This window comes from Eublepharis macularius, chromosome 5, assembly GCF_028583425.1.
Source record: "Eublepharis macularius isolate TG4126 chromosome 5, MPM_Emac_v1.0, whole genome shotgun sequence".
NCBI classification, from domain to species: Eukaryota; Metazoa; Chordata; class Lepidosauria; order Squamata; family Eublepharidae; genus Eublepharis; species Eublepharis macularius.
Window position 1 is genome coordinate 168,134,576 of NC_072794.1, and position 21,765 is coordinate 168,156,340.

General features: G+C 47.4%; 1 protein-coding gene across 1 annotated transcript; it reads right to left on the reverse strand.

Annotated features, from left to right (window-relative positions):
* Positions 1-229: 229 nt before the first annotated feature.
* TNFRSF6B (TNF receptor superfamily member 6b) lies at positions 230-19,915 on the reverse strand. Its single transcript, XM_054980958.1, has 5 exons — positions 19,832-19,915; positions 11,789-11,967; positions 10,520-10,904; positions 5,375-5,581; positions 230-3,084 (listed from the first exon to the last, which is right to left on the reverse strand). The coding sequence occupies exons 2-5, from the start codon at positions 11,834-11,836 to the stop codon at positions 2,795-2,797; spliced, it is 930 nt and encodes a 309-aa protein (XP_054836933.1). The 5' UTR covers positions 11,837-11,967; positions 19,832-19,915; the 3' UTR covers positions 230-2,794.
* Positions 19,916-21,765: the final 1,850 nt, after the last annotated feature.

The window sequence follows — 21,765 nt, forward strand, 5'->3', positions numbered from 1 at the left end:
CCCACCACACCCCACCACGGAGTACAGCCACCTTGTAATCTGAGGGCCATATTCTCCCACCCCACTACACCACGGAGTACAGCCACCCTGTATTCTGAGGGCCATATTGTCCCACCCCACCCCACCACGGAGTACAGCCACCTTGTAATCTGAGGGCCATATTCTCCCACCACACCCCACCACAACATGCATTTTGAGAGTTTAAATTGTAAGAACAGAGAGGCTGTGCTAATTTGTAGAATCTTTTTATTGTTGTATGCAAAATAAACATAAAGGCTTCCACGCTTCAATCATTCCACTGAAGGCATAAAACAAAATGGTTCTGGAGCAGATTTTTGTGAAGGAAAAAGGTCTGTGGCTAACCTCAGTGAAATCCAAGGAAGCTTCAATTGCATTGTTCCTACTATACTGTTTTAGTGTGTTGTTGTGGTTTTACCAAGCCAGTTTTTATTGCCTTTTTTGTATTTTTGTACAATCTGCTTTGCTTCTGCCTTTCTCACTGAGATCGTAATTGAAGTAACAAGATAAAAATAAAAAACAATTTCACACCCAAATGCCCTTCCTGCTTACTTTTGCTTACCTCGCTTGATAATTTACCTCCATCCTAAGCACCCCATCCAGAAATTTAAAGTCAGGGCTCATTTCAAGGGGGAACACGCAGGAACGCAGTTCCGGCAGTTCCCCAAAGAGGTCACATGTCAGGTAGCCCTGCCCACCAGACTCGCGGCCATTTTGGGCCCATTTTAGCCTGGATTGGGGCCAAAATGGCCTGGATCAGGCCTCTGACAGGTGGTGGATCACTCTCCCACTCAGCAGCGGCCTGATCCTGACCATTTTGGGCCCCTTTTCACCCCTTTTTGCCATTTTAGGCCCAATTTCGGCCCTGAATGGCCAGAATTGGGTCAAAAACAGCCAGGATAGGTGATGTCAGGGGGTGTGGCATAGGCAAATCAGTTATGCTAATGACACACTGCCGGTGATGGCAAGGGGGTGGCATATGCTAATGGTTATGCTAATGAGTTATGCTAATGAGTTCCTCCAGCTCTTTTCCTACGAAATGACCTGTTTAAAGTACAAACTGTAACAGCTTCCTACTCCAAAGTGAAACCACCACTGCCCTTTCTAAACCCCTTGAAAACCACTCAGCGAGAAGATAACTTTCAAAAACATCTACTCAAATATTCTTCTCCCTAAGAGCTCCTCCCTAGAACCACTGGAAATGAGTGTAAATGTAGCGCATTGACTGGGTTGCATTCATTATATTTTAACACACCACATTTCCCTGACTGATGTAAAAATGATGGGCTTTGATCAAGGCAGTTTGGATAGGTGGAGAGTCCACCTGTGAACAGAAAAGGTACATACTGTTTTATCAGATAAGCCTTCCATTTACTAAGAATTTCAGCTTCCATTTGAAAATAAAAAAGCAAGTTCCTAGCCCTCAAGTTTATATTTTTGAAAAGCACGCTAGGTCTGAATAACTATATTTCTTTATTTTTTAAAAAATAGCATTCTACACTTTCTCTCTAATAGGGAGTGGAAACACATGAGACGAATTTCACGTGAAGAGCACTTGACTGGTCCTGTAAGCGACCCTGGGAGTGGTAGTCTAACCCTGCCCCTCTCCAAGCAACTGGAGGAAAACCGAGCGAAGTTGATTTTCTTGCAAAGAACAGCTGCTCAACTGGAGAGATTCTCTCTTTCAAAAGTCCAATTGGCTAGTTTTCTTTTAGGAGCTCAGGGACGGGGAAGGGGAATGTAACAGGACCCAGCCGGGAGAAGAAGAATGGGAGGGACTGAGTTTCTCTCTCGCTCGCAAAACACCTCAGCTTTTTTCCTGCCTCTTGTTATGTTGTTCCCAACCTCCCCCCACCCCCATCCTTAGTTCACGGAGGACTTTTGAAAGAGAGAAAGAGTGTGTGTGTGTGAGAAAGTCCATCCAGATGCGATTCTCCCTGGCTGAGCTGAGATTCACATGAGCAGCTGTCTTTTTAAAACTACAATTCCCAGGGATCCTTGCGGGATCCGACAGTCACCCGTGCATCTCGTGTGTTTTGACCTAGGGACTCAATGTTGTAAAACTTGACGAAAGAAGTGTGTGTGTGTGGGGGGAGACTCCAGCCTTCTTACTCCTTCTGTCTACGTTTATCTCCCACACTCCTTCTCAGGGGCATACGTGCATCTCCCTTTTCCCTTTTGCTATTCAACACAAGTCTGTGAGGTAGGTTAAGCCGAGAGCAAGTAACTGGCCAAAAGTCAAAGAGTGGTTTGTCAGGACTAAGTGGGGGATATGAATCAGGGTTGCCCCAATCCATAGCCTGATGCGGTAACCACTACACCCTACTGGCAAAACTAGAATGATAAAAAAGAGCAAAATAAATTGTTTCCCCAAGTGGGTAATTCATACAGGTCACAAAATCCAGCTTGACTGGAAATCGAATGTGGATAGACTGCATGCCAAGGTTTTGTTTAGGTAGGTATCATGGGATATTTAGGTATCACAGAATACATTCTGCCTTGCCCTGAATTCATTTGTGACAACAACAAAACAAACAACAGCAACAAGGTCACAAATGGAAGAGGGCAAGACAGAACAAATAAAATCTGTCACTGAATTTAAATGGCAGCCCTTCTTGTTTCTAAGTCAGGCTATGGCCTTTTTTAAAAAGGCAGTTCCGGTTCCAGACCAGAAAGGAAGTTAAGAACGGTGAAGTGAGGTGATGTTACTGTGTATCTTTTGCAGACACGACTGCATTACACTCGACTGACCCAGCTCAAATCAATGGCTGCCCATCTAATTTCTTAAATTCGAAGAGAAACGCTTCTGGAGTAGTTTCCTTAGACGATGCCGCTGCGTCTTCTGGAGAACTCTCAGAAGTGATTTGGTAACAGATGCTTCCATAGGAGTGTTCCGGATGCTGGTGAGGTAGGCATAGATCTCTGCCTGAAGCTGAAGTAGGGTCGCCTGCTCCTCTTTTGGCAGGGACCCCTGCTCGAGCATTCGCTTCAGATGCAACAGTTTTTTCGGCGAGGAGATTTGATAAACTGCGCGGTTAATTAAAGCCTGGTCACATTCCAGGTTACCTGGAAAGAAAAGATGAAAAAGCATCACAGCCTGGCGCATGGCACAGAGAAAGCCTGTTGTAACTCCTTAATTGTAGACCCGGTACCAGCCAGCCCCGGTGAGGTTAATATTACCGTAAGCAATGGCCCACCTAGCAGGCCAAGTTTGAAACAGCATGTCTAGGAGCAGCCTTGAGCAAGTTCTTTGGAGAGGCCGCAAAGAAATTTTCTATTTAATACTTTTTCTATTTAATAAATGGGTCAAATAAACATATGCGGCCTGAGGTCCTGTGAATTGGCCCGTAACAGGGCCTTCCATGCCAAATCTGGACTTTATGGGCTTAAGGCTACACGTATATTTATATCGTTGCTATAATACACTGATGAAGAAGAGCAGGGGATGCACCAAGGCAAAACAAAGAAAAGAAGGCAGTTGGTGCAAAGGGAAGAATCTTTAATACAACCCCTACAGGTTTTGCCTACAGCTTCATCAGGGAGAGCTTCCAAATTCCTTTTAGTTTCTTTCCTGCATGGGGTTGTATTATTATTAAAGATTCTTCCCTTTGCACCAATTGCTTTCTTCGTGCTACAGTACACGTCCAAGGGGTGGTTTGTCCTAATAGGACAGGGACTGGATTTCAGTCTTCTGGACCAAGCAAGGTACATGCTTAAAAGGACTGAACTGTCTGTACTTCCTTGAGCAACATTCTCACAAGTTTGCAGGGCCTCGAGCTCTTCCAGAATTACAACTGATCTCTAGATTACAGAGACCAGTTCCTCTGAAGAAAACTGCTATTCGGGAGTGTGAACACTACGACGTAATACCCCACTGAGGTTTCTCGTCCCCAAATGCCGCCCTTCCCAGGCTCCACCCCTAATCTCCAAGCATTTTTCCAACCCGGGATTGGCAACCTTAGGTCTGCCTGTGCCCGACAATTTAAACCAGTCGTCGATTTAGTATGCTCCACCACAAGAAAAGAAAATCCCTGCATACAAAAAACTAGGATGTCAGAAGGAAGGCTAGGATCAAGCCCTTCTCTCTGACAGCCTGGTTCTCTATGGGCAGGGATTTTTCTTTTATGGAGGAACGTTCATTCACATGGGCTGCTTAAGTCCACAGCGAGAGCAACGCTTCATTTCGTCATAACTCTGCAAGCAAAGGAGTCTGGGATCCTTCATTCTGTGACAGGCAGAGCGTTCTCCTGGAAAGAGTCCTTGGGGGTGCGGGTGGAAAGCACCATCAAGACATCGCCAATTCATAATGACACCCCTCCCCCCCCTCTTTCAGGTCAAGAGGTGGTTTGACATTGCCTGCCTCTGCACAGAAACCCTGGTCTTCTTTGGAGGTCTCCCATCCAATTACTAACCAAAGCTGACCCTGCTTTGCTTCCAAGATCTGACAAGATCGGGCATGCCTGGGCTATCCATAGTTGACTTATTATAGTTGACTTACAGCAACTCTTGGTGGGATTTTCATGGAACGTGACTAACAGAGGTGGTTTGCCATTTTCTGCCTCTGCAACCCGCTGGTCTTCGCTAGAGGTCTCCCATCCAAGTACTAACCAAGGCTGACCCTGCTTAGCTTCTGAGATCTAACGAGATCAGGCAGGCCTGGGCAATCCATAGTTGAGTTATTATAGTTGACTTACAGCAACCCTTGGTGGGATTTTCATGGGAAATGACTAACAGAGGAGGTTTGCCACTGCCTTCCTCTGCAACCCTGGTCTTTGTTGGAGGTCTCCCATCCAGTTACTAACCAAGGCCAACCCTGCTTATCTTCCAAGATCTGATGAGATTGGGCAGGCCTGGGCTATCCATAGTTGAGTTATTATAGTTGACTTACAGCAACCCTTGGTGGGATTTTCATGGGAAATGACTAACAGAGGTGGTTTGCCACTGCCTTCCTCTGCAACCCTGGTCTTTGTTGGAGGTCTCCCATCCAGTTACTAACCAAGGCCAACCCTGCTTATCTTCCAAGATCTGATGAGATTGGGCAGGCCTGGGCTATCCATAGTTGACTTATCATAGTTGACTTATGGCAACCCTTGGTGGGATTTTCATGGCAAGTGACTGACAGAGGTGGTTTGCCATTCCCTGCCTCTGAAGCCTGGCCTTCGCTGGAGGTCTCCCATCCAAGGCTGACCCTGCTTAGCTTCTGAGTGCTGATGGAATCAGGCCTGCCGGGGCAATGCTTAGCGCCTTCGTAAATTTACAGTGGCCAGAATATCGATGGAAGTTTGCCACCGACGCTGAACCCCTTCCAAAGCTCCCAAGCCTTCTGTAGCCAGTTACTCTATCTGCGGCCGCCCACCTGATCCTTCCTCTTGCCCGTCCTGGGCACCACTGGTTCTGTTGGGTTTGCAAGCCGTGCAGAGGGCATCATGGTACTGATTGCCAGGAATGTTGAGCTCCAAGCCTTGCTCAGAACAGTTTGTGTGCGGCTGACATTTCCCAGTGCTGGTGTTGGAGAAGGTCCCGGATGGGCATTCTGCACATTTGGTGTTTTCATGAGGGGTGCCTGCAAGACAGAAGTGTGGAAGAAGGCCATCAGCATACGAACACTCTTAACCCACATAACAACATTATAGCAACTCTCTTAGTGGCAGCCAAAATCTCCATAGCCTTTTGCTGGAAAGCTTCTACTGCCCCGACTTTACAGATGTGAAAGAGATCTTGAGGTAAGAGTGGACTGTAAACTAAATATGAGCAGTCAGTGTGATGCGATGGCAAAAAAGGCCAATTCAATCCTGGGTTGTATCAAAGGGGCCATAGCGTCGAAATCACAGGAGGTCATAGCCCCTCTCTATACTGCCTTGGTCAGGCCGCACCTGGGAGTATTGTGTGCAGTTCTGGAGGCCTCACTTCAAAAAGGATGTGGACAAAATCGAGAGGATGCAGAGGAGAGCGACGAGGATGATCAGGGGTCTGGAGACTGAGCCCTATGAGGAAAGGCTGAGGGGAATGTTTAGTTTGGAGAAAAGGAGATTGAGGGGGGACATGATTGCTCTCTTTAAATATTTGAAAGGCTGTCATTTGAAGGAGGGAAAGGAGCTGTTCTAGTTGGCAGCAGAGGTTAGGACCCGAAGCAACGGGCTTAAATTACATGCACAAAGGTACCGGCTGGACATTAGGAAGAACTTTTTCACGGTCAGAGTAGTTCAAAAGTGGAATCAGCTACCTAGGGAGGTGGTGAGCTCCCCCTCACTGGCAGTTTTCAAGAAGAGGCTGGATGAATACTTGTCAGAGATGCTTTAGGCTGATTCTGCACTGGGCAGGGGGTTGGACTAGATGGTCTCTATGGACCCTTCCAACTCTACGATTCTATGATTTGTATGAATGCTGAACAAAAATGTTGAGCCCACTGACATTTCTAATCGTCATGGCTTCTTCCCCCAAAACTTCCAGAACTGTAAAACTAGGCTAATGCCCTCCAAAGGAGTTCTCGATACCTGGTCTCAAGGTTATTTGGAAAAGTCCTGATAACTTGAAAGTGTTTTGTGTTAGCAGAGACCTAAAAAAGGTCCTTTCCTTTGTCAGAGAAGTGCAGTTCTTCAGGTGGGAGATGTGGACAGGTGTCCCACTAACGTGCTAAGGTCAGAGAACTGCCAGCCCTCAGCCCCAATTTTCTACCCCGGAGGAACTAAGAAGCAGGAGAAAAATAGTCTTGCATAGTGGCACTCTTGGAATTTCCTGCAGAGACTAAGAGTCTACATGAAACATCTGACACATGAAGAACATGTATAGGGAAATGCAATGTTAGCTGGGAAGGGTAGTTTATACACTGGGGCTGTGGGAAGGGGCTGTGAAATGCCAGAAGGGAAACTTCAGCCCATTATAACCTCTCCTGGTCCAAGCCCGGCTCGGAAAGGCAGCTCTGGCCCATTTCCAGTCCTCACTGCCCTCTGGTTGCGATCCCACACCGTTTTAGACTGGAGAAGTGAAACTGACAGAGTCTTTGGGGAGGCAAAGATGAAATTAACAAACCCTCTGACGAGCGATCTCCGCTGGCTCTGTCTTTTTAAACTACACTTCCTGGCTAACATTGTGTCTCCCTACACTTGATGAACACGCACCAAGGCATCTTGTGTAGAAAGACTCTAAGGGGCAGCCTAGAGCGTCACCCAGAAATGATGTCACATCCTCTCCAAACTCTGCCCTCCCCAGGAAACAGAGTTGCAGGACTTTGAGGGGTGAGGACATGGGGAGGCACCCTTGGCACAACGGTACTGCATCACTTCCGGTATTCTCAAAACCCAATAGTATCCACAGACTCAACCAGGTGGAGGAACCCTGGCCTAAGAGAGACTGGCTCAGCTGGACCAGTTTCTCCATCCCCATCTCTTAAGAAAGCATTCATTCATTGCGAGGCATCAAGGATGTTTCAGGTCGGTAGCCATGTTGGTCTGCAGTGGAACAGCAGGATTCGAATCTGGAGTCTCCTTAGAGACCAAGATTGTCAGGGTATAAGCTTTTGAGAGTCAAAGTGCCCTTCTTTAGACACTTTGCACACTCTCAGAGGCACGGTGGGATCTGAGGCCAGTGACACCTCAAGAGACCAACAAGATTTTCAGAGTCTAAGTTTTTGAGTGTCATAGCTCCCTTCTTCAGATACAGGGAGGAGATCCCTGAGCCTTTATATCCCTTTTATAACTCCTATTGGGTGGGACAGAAAACTCTGTCCATGCGATCAGATCTTCTGCGGCACACACAGGAACTTCTGCCTACTCCAGAAGTCATGAAGGGAAAGTCACAGCTGGACAACTGGAGCTTTGAGCCTCGTGCCATTTGCTGTGTGCTTGTATCTGTACCTCCGAAGTGTTTTTATTAAAGGAGGTTATTCTGCAGCGACTTTGATGTTGACAAACTTGCTGTTCAGTGGAACATAAAGCTTTGCAGAGCTGGAGGAACTCATTAGCATAACTCATTAGCATAACTCATTAGCATATGCCACACCCCTTGCCATCACCGGAAGTGTCATTAGCATAACTGATTTGCCTATGCCACACCCCCTGACATCACCTATCCTGGCTGTTTTGGACCCAATCCTGGCCATGCAGGGCTGAAATTGGGCCCAAAATGGCAAAAAGGGGCTGAAAATGGCCAAAAAGGGGCCCAAAATGGTCAGGATGGGGCTGCTGCTGAGTGGGAGAGTAATCCACCACCCGTCAGAGGCCCGATCTGGGTCGTTTCGGCCCCAATCCAGGCTGAAACGGGCCCAAAATGTCCGAGAGTCAGGTGGGCGGGGCCACCTGACATGCAACCTCTTTGGGGAACTGCTGGAACTGTGTTCCTGTGTGTTCCCCCTCGAAATGAGCCCTGGTTCTTAGCATTTTCTTCTACCCATGCAGACTTCCACCTTACTACCCAGAAAATGTCTCATTTTTATGAGTTTACAATTGAGCAAAAATCCAAATCCAGTTCTCCCTGACCCTACATAGTATCCACTAAACCGCAAAAATACACGACATCTTCTTTTATCTGCAGCGCCAAACGGCTGGGGGTTTCCCAGCCGAGAAAGAAAATGATAGCGAAAGCCAGGGACATCCTTTCATTTTGATGACTGTAGGATTGCTGCCAATTCTCTCTCGGATCAGAATAAGAACATGACTCCACGCGTCCCTTTGGCAACGATCTCTTTCATATAGGACCCCCACCGGACATTGCAACATGTCAAGAATGCACTAAGCTTGGGCCAAAAATCGGTTCTGAATGCCAAGACTCGCCTCTGGAATAAGATAAGCTACAGAGATGCCAAGACTCTGTCATTGTTGTTGCTTTCTTATTGCAGCACACAATGAGAACTCCTGTGGTTGCCGCTTCCTGGCCAGCCCACAAATTTCTTTTTAGAAACTAACAACCGCCTATGGACAGAAAGCCCGCAGACTTCTACTGACCAGAGAGATCAGGATCTGTCCTTACCTCATTCTTTCTCCACGGAGCTCTGAGTAGCACACACAGGTTGTCGCCACAACAACCCTGCCAAGTAGGCCAGGCTACACTATCACTGAACACATTTGATGGCTGTGTGGGGATTTGGGCCTAGTTCGGACTCTTAACAGCTATACCGCGCTGGCTTTCGGGAGCAGCCAAATCCAGTTTCATGGGTCAAGTCTCTCTCTTAACCTAACCTACCTCAAAGGGTTGATGTGGGGCTAAGTAAGCGCATAGGCTTACGTGCAGAATTGCCTGAGCCCAACCCCTGGCATCACACATTAAAAGGAGCAGGCTGCAGAGTTGACAAGGGCCGTGACTCAAAGGGAGGGTTCGTGGCTCAGTGCTAGAGCTTCTCCTTGGTATACAGAAGGTCCCAGGTTCAATTCTAGGTATCTCCAGTTAAAAAAGAACTCAGGTGGTAGGTGATGTGAAACCCTGGCGAGTCCGATTAGAGCCAAGCTAGAAGAGGTGAATTACAGGAGGAGGAGCGTGTGAAGGGAGTCACAATGTTAGCCGGGAAGCTGAGTTTTAAAAGAGATCGGAAGGCTTTGTTAATTTCCCCTCTCTATAGAGCCAGAGAGATCCCTGCTCAGAGGGTTTGTTAATTTCCTCTTTGCCAGTTTCATCTTCCCTTTGTCAGTTTCACCTCCCCTTCTAGGAGGCAAAGAGGAAATAAACAAACGCCCAGAGCAGGGAGCTCCTTGGCTCTGTAGAGAGGGGAAATTGACGAAGCCTTCCGGTCTCTTTTAAAACTCAGCTTCCCGGCTAACATTGCGACTCCCTTTACGTGCTCCTCCTCGTGTAATTCATCTCTTCTAGCTTAGCTAGAAGATGGTCCAATTCAGCATTAGGAGGCTTCATGTGTTCAGACAGAAGCTGCTCCTGCCATCCAAAGTTCCCTGCACTAGGCAATCTGACTCCACAGAAACGCAGCTTTATAGGCACTAAATTTGCTCTAGTTCTCCAGAATGCAATTCATAAAATTGCATTCCAGACTGACCCCCACCCCCACCCCAGTGTTGATCAAGTTGCTCCCATTTGTAGATTCCTACTGTGTTGAGTCAGACCCGGCAATTCTGTTTTAAGATCGTTTGTGCAGCCGTGCGCGTGCCTGGTTATATCCCAGTTTCCCACAATTGTTTATACAAGTTTCTCGTTCAAAAACCAGAAAGCAGGGTGGCCTATATACAGGCTAAGATTATTCACCAACTAATTATTCAGGCAGCCAACATCCCTTTCAGATATTTTTCCAATGTGGGGAAAAGAGTTCACCTATAATAGAGCGGGACCACAAGTGACGCCTGACACAGGTTGGACACTTGTCAGCTTCCCTCAAGTTTTGATGGGAAATGTAGGCAGCTTGGCGGAAGGTTGGACAAGTGACAGATGAAAAGTCCATTGGACAGCAGTCAGACAGCGAAGCTGCGAGACCAGGACGCCTACATTTCCCATCAAAACTTGAGGGAAGCTAACAAGTGTCCAATCTGTGCCTTTTGTCACTTGTGGTTCTGCTTATACTCACCGGGTCGAGCGACTCTGCTTCCCAGAGGGCACGTGGCATGCGGAAGGCAGAAATCGGAGGACAAATCCAAGTAATATCCTGGCTTGCACTGGCACACCCGGTTGTGCATGGCATTACATGGCTGCACCTCCACTTGTAGGTTGCTGCAGATATTGTTGCAATAGAGGCATCTCTCGAGGTAGTTCCAGTACTGTGTATAGTGGAGAGCAGGACACTCCGTGCACTGGGTTGGCCTATCCTTGGTGCAGTGCTGTTCCACAAATTTCCCTGGTGGGCACTGCTGGCACATGACCTTCTCATTTGTAATGGGATCTTGCCATTCGTAAACAGGTTCGGAACCGGAAGCTGGATTGTTCCAGAACACCAGAAGGCTGCAAACGATCCACTACAGGAGAAAGAAAGAAAGAAAGAAAGAAAGAAAGAAAGAAAGAAAGAAAGAAAGAAAGAAAGAAAGAAAGAAAGAAAGAAAGAAAGAAAGAAAGAAAGAAAGAAAGAAAGAAAGAAAGAAAGAAAGAAAGAAAGAAAGAAAGAAAGAAAGAAAGAAGTACTTTCTGGGGTCAGTCCTGGATTTTTGCAATGTTTTCAATTTTATCTAGCATGGAAGGTCCTTCAATCCCTTGGCCTTTCTAGATACTTTTTTTCTGTACCTTTTGCAGCCCCCTTGGATCAGGCCACAAAGGTAACAGCCCTTATCTGTCCCCCCTGGCATGTACTGCCTCTGAACATGGAGGTTCTGTTTTGCTATTGGGGCTCATGGCTGCCAAAAGACCCTCTTCCACCATGACCCTTAGGTCTAGTGTCCCGAGAGACAGTGAAACAACGAGAACCAGTTTGGTGTAGTGGTTAAGAGCGCGGGACTCTAATCTGGAGAACCGGGTTTGATTCCCCACTCCTCCACTTGAAGCCAGCTGGGTGACCTTGGGCTAGTCACAGCTCTCTGGAGCTCTCTCAGCCCCACCCACCTCACAGGGTGTTTTGTTGTGGGGATAATAATAGCATACTTTGCAAACCCCTCTGAGTGGGTGTTAAGTCATCCTGAAGGGCGGTATATAAATCGAATGTTGTTGTTGTGTTGTTGTTGTGGGGATAACAACAACATACTTCGTAAACCGCTCTGAGTGGGTGCTAAGTTGTCCTGAAGGGCGGTATATAAATCGAATGTTGCTGTTGTTATTGTTATTATTATTTCTATCCGCTCTCTCCACATTGTGGGAACTTATTTAAATGAACTTTTACAAACTGACAGAAAGGGGAAATGAGCAGCTTTACCGTGGGTCGTGTCCTGAAGTAGTTCTGTTTACAGTACGAATGCATCATACAAGGAGCTTGGAGGTTCTTCTTGGAGATCCAAGAATTATGAGAAGTCTTCAGCCGTGGAGGTTCTGCCAAAGAAGAACGTTCTGTTTTCTTCTTGAATTATACAGCTTTTCTCCAGTGAGGTTGCCGTTCTGTAGCAAGAAAGCGAAGAGGAAACAGAGAGTCGATAATTTCCCTGACTGTTGTACAAAATGGTAGAAGCAACAAACAAGGCACGGGTTGCTGTGAAATTTTCTGTATCTTATCTTCATCAATATGCCCTCCCCTGGATAGCCAAGGTGAGCCTGATCTCAACAGATCCCAAAAGCTAAGCAGGGTCGGCCTTGGTTAGTAATTGGATGGGAGACCGCCAACGAAGACCAGGGTTGCAGAGGCAGGCAATGGCAAACCGCCTCTGTTAGTTCTCTTACCATGAACACCCCACCAGGGATCGCCACAAATCAGCTATGGCTTGAGGGCACTCTCCACCATCTTCATCAATATACCCAAACCCAAAGTTGTAAAGTGTAATTAAATCTCACTTGGATCAACAATAATGAAACTTCACACTAGGGGAGATCGGATTTAAACTGAATCAATTTAAATCACGATTTAAATCACAATTTAAATCACTCATCAGTAAGACTAGATTTAAATCATGGTTTTCTACATAAAGACTCCTCACACTTCCTGTGCAGATCTATTCTACTCCCAACAATCTTGTATGCGTTGAATTTTTTGAAACTTAGCACTTCAGAGGCAAGGGGTTGGTTCTGTGTACAAAGGTTTGCAAAGGAACAACGGGATTAAGGTATTTTTCTCAGCTGTGTATGTTTATTTTATAAGCTTTTTGCTGTGAAGAAGAGATGTGATCTCAAAAAGATGCAAATTCAGTTCTGAGAACTGTAAAACCAAGCATCTGTGAGAATATCTTTTAGACAGAAAAACTGCCCAATAATCATACAGAAACCCCTGGAAGAGCATAATATTGTGATGGAATTCGTTTACCAAAAATTTTAAACATTGCATGATTATATAACAATACTGTGCTTATATACCGCTCTTCTAGGCAGATTAGTGCCTCACCCAGAGCGGTGAACAAGTTAGTGTTATTATTATCCCCACAATACAGCTGGGGAGCTGGGGCTGAGAGGAGTGGCTTCCCCAAGGCCACCCACTGAGCTCATGGCAGGAGTGGGATTCAAACCAGTAGAGTGCTGATTCACAGCCAAACCACTTAACCACTGTGCTGCAGCAGCCTCAAGCTACATAATAAAGTATAATTAAGTATATAGCCTCATGCTACATAATTAAAAATGAATCCTTATTATAATGATAACCTTTGGACTAAAACATGTCTTAAACAGAAAACTATCTTTAGATAGATTTTTCCTCAAAAAACATTTTATTTAAAAAAATCTGATTTAAATTTAAACATCTGATTTAAATTTTAGAAATCTGATTTTTTTAAAAAAATCTTTTAAAAAATCATTGATTTTTATCCACCCTGCTTCACACAGGTGCATTTGAACTGTTCAGGGACATTCATGACACATTCCAGTCCTGAAAGGTACGACACTATTGTTACGTCCCCACCGGAGGTGCAGGAATGACGGAATGTTCAGAAATCCAATGAGCTCCTGCAAAGGTGAGATTTGAAGCAGCGACTTTACCAGGCACAGCCATTTCTCAGATGCTAATCCCGTCAGCTACCAAGATAGGAAAAGCACATGTTGCTTGAATCTTTTAAAATACGGTTCCATAATGTCTCAATTACATATAACTGAGATCTACATGCACAAGTTATAGATCCAGAGGAGTTAGCCGCGTTAGTCGGCAGTAGCAAAATAGCAAAGGGTCCAGTAGCATCTTTAAGACTAACCAATTTTATTGTAGCATAAGCTTTCGAGAACCACAGCTCTCTTCGTCAGATGCATCATCAGCTTTCGAGAACCACAGCTCTCTTCGTCAGATGCATCATCAACGTTCGAGAACCACTGCTCTCTTCGTCAGATGCATCATCAGCTTTCGAGAACCACTGCTCTCTTCATCAGATGCATCACCAGCTTTCGAGAACCACAGCTCTCTTCATCAGATGCATCATCAGCTTTCGAGAACCACAGCTCTCTTCGTCAGATGCATCATCAGCTTTCGAGAACCACAGCTCTCTTCGTCAGATGCATCAACAGCTTTCGAGAACCACTGCTGTCTTCGACAAAGAGAGCTGTGGCTCTCGAAAGCTTATGCTACAATAAAGTTGGTTAGTCTTAAAGGTGCTACTGGACTCTTTGCTATTATGCACAAGTTACAAAACTTGAATCTACCATGTACAAATGCTCAACTCTGTAATCTGCACAGCTCATTCACCACAATTAGAGTTGTTTCCAAATGTTCTCACTCTATGTTTACTTCCCAAGAGGAGCATTCATTTTTTCCCTCTAATTCTTGACTATCTAGGCTTCCCCCTACTTTTCTCCCGTCTTTCCCACATCTGCTTAGCTACTGACCGGGGTTGCAAAATCTTAGAATCCATTTTAAAACCACACACACACACACACATTTCTAGCTCTTAAGGCTGCAGAGGCAGGCGTTTTGTGCGTATGAGAAGGCTGGTGGGATCCCAGGAGACTGAGCAAGAGACGGGTGACTTTTCACACAACCGTGGCTTCATTCAGACATCACAATAAGCTAACTTATAAACCAGTTTAGTTACATTCCAGTTTATTGTAACATCTGAATGCAGGCTGAAAAACTGTGAGTGGCTGCTAAACTGTGGTTGTGAGCCACAGCCCGTACGATAGGGTATGGGTTGGGGAAATTTGAAACGGGCGTAAAACAGAAAGAGAGATTAAACAAAGTGTAATTAAACATGACATCTTTAATAATGAGGGGATGACCCAGTAGGAGCAAATCTACATCAACAGGCAGTACCCAGTAGAACAGTATACATACCCAGTTCCTACCCAAGCCGTCTCCCTGGGCCAGTTCTTACAGCACAGCCCGGTTCCCTGAGTAATGCCCACCCCATGTAGCTGCTCTCACTGTACTGATGCATTATTAAGTATTATCAAGCATTGCTCTCTCCTTGCAACGCACGTGGCTTTTGTAGAGCACAAAGAGAATGTCATCGATGAATGCATCTGACGGAGAGAGCTGTGGTTCTCAAAGGCTTATGCTACAATAAAGTTGGTTAGTCTTAAAGGTGCTACTGGACTCTTTGCTATCGATGAATGAGGAGCCTACATCCCCCAGGGTTCTCAAATGGCCCCGTTTCATGGAGCTTTTTACAGTATTTATTCTTCCTTTGCATTTTGAGGGGAGAATAGAATCTCTAGAGATACTTGGCTCATCACCATCTGCTGACAGCGAAGAGTAATGATTCATCCACAAAATAACTGCTATGCAATACTCACTCCTCTTCTCTGCTCCCCCCCCCACAGCCCCCTTCATCCAACCATTCCTCTCTGCCAACTTAGCTGAAGCTCAGGTTTCTGTCCCTGCCTACAAGAGGCAGAAAAGGGGCTGGTGGCACCGTCTTTAATTTCTTCCTTCGTACACAGGTCACCCTTTTTAGGCTCTATCACTCATCCTCCCTCTCAAAGAAACCCAGCAAGAGTATTCCACGCAGAACATAACTCAAAGCAGTTAGCAATTTTATTTTTAACAAGGGCTGTATCATCATGCAATTTAGGATTCGGAAATGGAAACCGGAAGAGGGGCTGTTACTAGCGGCAAAGTGTTTGCTTCGCAAGCAGAAGGCCCTTGGCGTGAATTCCTGGAATGTCCACTTTAGGAATCTTGGGTGGCGGCAGCAAAAAAGATCCCGTCTTCTTTGCCCAAGACCCTGGGGAATTACTCCCACCCAGAGGAGAACGTTCCGAGCTAGATGGACCCATTGGCCTGACAACTTTCAGTACGTTCAAATCATAGAAAGCATTTGCAATGACCAGGAAATGAAAGTATTGTTTTCAAGCAAGGATCCCTACAGAACAGAGGAAGGAGGAGAGTTTATGACCTCGAGAAGTTTGAGAAATGATTGCATGGGAGCAGCTGATATCATGCAAATAGGGAGAAGCCCTGAGCCTTTTCAGAGGAATTGGGTCATTTGGTACCAAACCAGGAAAATTCAATAATATTGAGCAAATAGGAAATTCTCCAACATTGCAGGAAATCTGCGGCTGACTTGCAGGGCTCCTGATTTGAGATCCAGGGTGCCTGACAAACATAGAAAGGACTCACAGCTAGTACTGCCAGCACAGGTGTGGGACCCCATGCGGGGGGAAGGCTGGGTATAAATAAAGTAAATAAATAAATCCCTGGAGATTTGGGGGTAGAGGCTGGGGAGGGCAGGGTTTGGGGAGGACCTCAGAGGGGTATAATGCCATAGCTGCTGTAGCAGAGTGTTCTGGCTGTGAATCAGCACTCTACTGGCTCAAATTCCACTACTGCCAGGAGCTCAGTAGGTGGCCTTGGCTAAGCCACTCCACTCAGCCCCAGCTCCCCAGCTGAATTGTGGGGCTAATAACAACACTAACTTATTCACCGCTCTGGATGGGACACTAATCTGTACAGAAGAGCAGTATATAAACACAGTTATTATTATCCTATTATACAAAATGCAAACCGTGTTCCCGACGACTCACTTTTTATGCCCACGCAGGCGCAGTATGCAGGGATAAGAATCGAGTCTGGGGCAAAACAGTTTGCCTCCCTGCAGCTTCCAGAAGCCCAAAAAGGCCGTGGAATGGCCTGGCACTACTGCTGGAATAGACGGTCAGGTCTTCCTGATGCTTCATGGCTTCCAAGGAGCCTGCCCCTGCCACCCCGCCACTACGGTGGGAAGGCTCAGCATGGCAGCGAGGCTGTCCCAAGGTCCTGCAGCGCTCGGGGGGGCAGGGCTCCCCACCGCCTCCACAGGGCCTTGGGAAGGCTGTGCACAAGTTGAGCGGCAGCTGACAGGCTGGAGGAGGAGGGAGCCCTCAATCTTTTCCCCAAACCCCCCTCGACTGATGCCACAGTGGGAGGCACAGGGTGAGGGAAGCACTGCCAGGGCCCGTTGTATTTTCCCAATCAATAGGTCTTATTGCTAGTTGTCGTTGTTGTTGTTATATAGTCCACTTTCCAAAGCAGCAATTTTCTCCAGGATACCTAAACTCTGTAATCTAGAGAGGAGCTGTAATTTGGGAAGGTCCCAAAGAAGGGTTGCCAACCTCCAGGTGAGGCACGGAGATCTGACAGGTTTACAACTGATCTCCAGAAGACAGAGATAATTTTCCCTGGAAGAAATAGCTGCTTTGGGGAGTGGGCTCTATGGCATTATAACCTGCAGAGGTGCCTCTCCTCTCCAAATCCTGCCCGCCCCAGGATCCACCCCAGAATCTGGAATTTCCTGAACCAATGTTGGCAACTCTATTTCCAGGCCCCACCTAGAGTTTGGCAACCCAACTTTCAGTTCATGTTGTACAAGTTGGGGGCCCACGATGAATCACAGGGCAATGGGTGCACCACTGGGAGATTCCCCCCCTCCCCGCACACGCCTCTAGTGCAAGAGTTGAACTGCTCGTTGATCAGCTGATCCCAATTGTTGGCAGTCTAAAGCAATAACACAGCTGCCAGACAGCACCAGCTCTTGAGGTCTGGCAGGAGATGAGCAAGAATGTGGGTGGGTGGGTTACACGCCTTTTTAGTGGGAGGGGGTTATGTATTTTGTGTGTTTTAAATCTGGATTTGTAAGCTGCCTTGTAGTAATAACATAATAATAACAACAATAGTGCACTTATGTGCTGCCATTCTGGACAGATTACTGCCCCACTCAGAGTGGTGAACAAAGTCTGTGTTATTATTACCCCCGCAATGCAGCTGAGGCTGAGAGGAGTAGTTTCTCCAAGGCCACCTGCTGAGCTCATGGCAGGAGTGGAAGTCGAACCAGCAGAGTGCCGATTCGCAGTCCAACCACTTAAATATTATGCTACATCAGCTCTTCTAGATAGGTTAGTGCCCCACTCAGAGTGGTGAACAAATATCCCCACAATACAGCTGGGAAGCTGGGGTTGAGGGGAGTGGCTTCCCCAGGGTCCCTGCTGCGCTCATGGCAGGAGTGGAAGTCGAACTAGCAGAGTGCTGATTCACAGCCAAATCACATAACCATAATGCTACAGAAGCATAGGGAATGGCACATATATACACATAACCCTCTCTCTTTTTATCCATCCCTTTCTTCAAGAAGCTCAGAGTAGTATACATAGCTCCATCTTTTCTAGCCCCCAAATGGGGTCAACAGCTGTGCATCACTTGCCCTCTAGAGAGTAGCCATATTAACTTATTGCAGCCAAATTAAACAAGAGTCCAGCGACACCTTAAAGACTATCAACTTTTATTTCAGTGGAAGCTTTTGTGGCTGGACGCCGACTACATCAAATGCATGGAGCATCAATGTTATAGCCATTGCGTTTATCCTTGAAGCTAGCGCATCTCTGACGAAGCATGCTTTGATTTCGAAAGCACTTTACAGCATCATTCTTCACCCCTGCATTTTACCCTTACAACAACCACCCTGTGAGATAGTTCAAGCTGAGACAGTGTGACTAGCCTTTGGACATCTATTGAACTTGCATGGGAGAGTCAGAATTAGAATGTGGGCCATGTCTCATAGATCTTAGTCTGACCGCGATACCACACTGGCTATTTAGCAGTGGTTAGGGGTTTGGGCAGGTTGTTTTCCCCTCCACTGTTTCCTTTTCGATTTATTTTTATTTATGTCATTTATAGTCCACCTTTCTCACTGAGACTCAAGGCGGATTACATAGTGTGAGATCAGTACAACCAATAGTAAGAATATTTCCATAACAATGCCATAGGGTAAATAAATACAAGTTTACAAAGACAGAGCATGAGCAAGAATCCATGACAGAATTGAAGAAATGCTGAAACAGAACATAAGCAATTCTAGGACCGGCATGACAACATACAACTACCCAGGAGGCTCATATTCGAAGCACAAGTAGCACATAGGAGCACATACTTAAAGCAAAAGATAGGATATAAGGCAACATAGCGGTGAAGTCATTAGCGAAGCATCTGAGACCCCCTCGGTACAATGGAGCCCTCCTATCTGAATAAAAAGCTCTTTTGAATAATGGTTGTTGTGGGTTTTCCGGGCTGTATTGGCGTGGTCTTGGCATTGTAGTTCCTGACGTTTCGCCAGCAGCTGTGACTGGCATCTTCAGAGGTGTAGCATATGCAAAAGAACCTCCTCAGGATACAGTGAAGCCTCCCTCCATTCGCATTCCACACCCTGGGAAACTCTTACAGGACGACTCAGCCCAAACCCACCTTCCTGAGTAGATACAAATTACCTGCCAACTTCTTTTCCACACTGTGACACTGAGAGATCTCTGTCTTTTGGTGCTACACCTCTGAAGATGCCAGCCACAGCTGCTGGCGAAACGTCAGGAACTACAATGCCAAGACCACGCCAATACAGCCCGGAAAACCCACAACAACCATCGTTCTCCGGCCATGAAAGCCTTCGACAATACATCTCTTTTGAATAATTCAGTTTTGCATCATTTGCGAAAAGCCAGGAGAGTGGGGGGTGGGTGGGTTCTCCTGACCTTCTGTGGTCGGCCGTTCCACAGAACAGGGGCCACCACAGAGAAAGCCCGTGCACAGGCTGCTATTGATTTCACCCTTTATCAGCATTCAGCGTTTCACAGAAAAATAAGCATACACAATCCAAACTGTGCCGAACATTTTTTTAAAATTACAAATCAATATTTTCCTTGAATGCTAGCGCATTAAGCACGTGCTCCAATCGCTCAAGCATCAGATGCGCGCCGAACAGCCAAGCGCCCCAAACACCCGCTGCGAACACGCGAGCACCTGCACTCCCGAGGAGGGACAGCGGGCAGGGGAAGGACGAGCGAGCGGCCCGCCGGCCGGCCGCGCGCCTCCCGCTCTGAGCGCGCCCGCCCAGCCCGGCCCGGCCCGGCCCGGCCGCCCCGCCTCCGCGCTCACCTCTCCCGGCGCTCCGCCGCTGCCCCCAGCCCGGCCCGCCCGGCCGTTTTATCTCGCAGGCGCCGCCCCCGCAGCCCAACGGGGAAGCCCCCCTTGCTCGCGCGGGCCGCGGGGGCGGCGGCGCAGGCGGGCCCCGGCGCGGAGGCGCTTCTAGGCTCGCTCGCTGCTGGAGCGGCCGAGGCGCTTTCCGGGGCAGGGGCGACGCGGGCCGCGAGGGAGGCCGCCGCCAGGGGGCTCCAAGGGGCGGCAGACGCCCGCGGCGGCCGAGGTGGCGAGGAGGGCCGGAGAGGCGCTGCGCCGTCGCGCCGCCGCTCCCGGCGTCGTTCTCCAGCCGCGCGGTTAGGAGCCGCTGCGCGCCCGGGCCGTTCCGGGGCCCCGCGGGAGCCCCAAGGAGGGAGGCGGACACGGCCCCGCTGGCCCGCCGGGCCGCCTCGGCTCCCGGCTGGCATCCCTGCCCAGGAGCCGGAGCGCGACGCAGCTTCCGAGGCGCGCTGCCTGGTCGGCTCCCGGAGCGCCGCAGCTGGGCGGAGGGGCGCCACCGGGGCCGGGCCAGCGCCGAAGGCGGAGATTTGCAGCGCCTTGCCGAGCGGCGGCCCTCCCGGTCAGCGCGCTCGCTTGAGTCAGCGGGCCACGTTGTAACTGTTGGGTCGCTCTTGATGCCCGACGGCCCTTGGCCGGCGTAAAATGCGACAGGCTTCATAGACCCGAAAAAGGCTTTTTAGATACGAGGGCTGCATTGTAGGGAGATCGATCCAGAGGAGTTAGCCGTGTTAGTCTGTAGCAGCAAAATCAAAAAGAGTCCAGTAGCACCTTTAAGACTAACCAATTTTATTGTAGCATAAGCTTTCGAGAATCACAGTTCTCTTCGTCAATGACGAAGAGAACTTGATTCTCAAAAGCTTATGCTACAATAAAATTGGTTAGTCTTAAAGGTGCTACTGGACTCTTTTTGATTGTAGGGAGAGGATCTCAGATGATCCGCTAAGGAGTTAGTATGAGACTGCAGTGTTGCCTTGGATTCCTAATGCTGTGTCATTGTGAACTTGTATCTATTTACCCGATTCCATGGTTTACAAAATGTTCCTGATATTGACTGTACTGATCTCACCCCGTGTAATCCACCTTGAGTCTCAGTGAGAAAGGCGGATTATATTTATTTTATTTACATCATTTATAGTCCACCTTTCTCTCTCAAGGTGGATTACACAGTATGAAGTTAATACAATGAGTATCAAGTACACTTCAATACAATACCATAATGTAAACAGATACAAGTTTAAAAGACATAGCATTAGCAAGGATCCAAGACAGAGTAGAATGAATGAATGAATGAAATTCTAAAACTCTTTCTCTGAACTCCCCCATAAATAAACATCCTTCAAAAGGGATGTGGACAAAATCGAGAGGGTGCAGAAGAGTGACTAGAATGATTAGGGGTCTGGAGACAGCCCTACGAGGAAAGGTTGAGGGCCTTGGGAATGTTTAGTTTGGAGAAGAGGAGGTTGAGGGGGGACATGATTGCTCTCTTTAAATATTTGAAAGGCTGTCATTTGGAGGAGGGCAAAGAGCTGTTCCAGTTGGCAGCAGAGGGTAGGACCCGAAACAACGGGCTTAAATTACATGCACAAAGGTACCGGCTGGAAATTAGAAAAAACTTTTTCACGGTCAGAGTAGTTCAAAAGTGGAATCAGCTGCCTAGGGAGGTGGTGAGCTCCCCTTCAATGACAGTTTTCAAGAAGAGGCTGGATGAATATTTGTCAGGGATGCTTTAGGCTCATCCTGCATTGGGCAGGGGGTTGGACTAGAAGGTCTGTATGGCCCTTTCCATCTCTGTGATTCTGTGATAATACAAAAATCGTGTGTGTGGTACTATCAAGTCGTTGCTGATTTGTGGCAACCCCTGGCAGGGTTTTCATGGCAAGAGACTTTCAGAG

What these genes read in the sequence shown, in the direction of transcription:
- TNFRSF6B (XM_054980958.1), bottom strand. Translation starts at nt 11,836, where the DNA reads ATGATGCATTCGTACTGTAAACAGAACTACTTCAGGACACGACCCACG. An exon ending in AAGCAGAGTCGCTCGACCCG is followed by an intron (nt 5,582 to 10,519) that starts GTGAGTATAAGC and finishes TCTGTCTTGCAG; the next exon opens with GCACCCCTCATGAAAACACC. An exon ending in CGGGCAAGAGGAAGGATCAG is followed by an intron (nt 3,085 to 5,374) that starts GTGGGCGGCCGC and finishes TTTTCTTTCCAG; the next exon opens with GTAACCTGGAATGTGACCAG.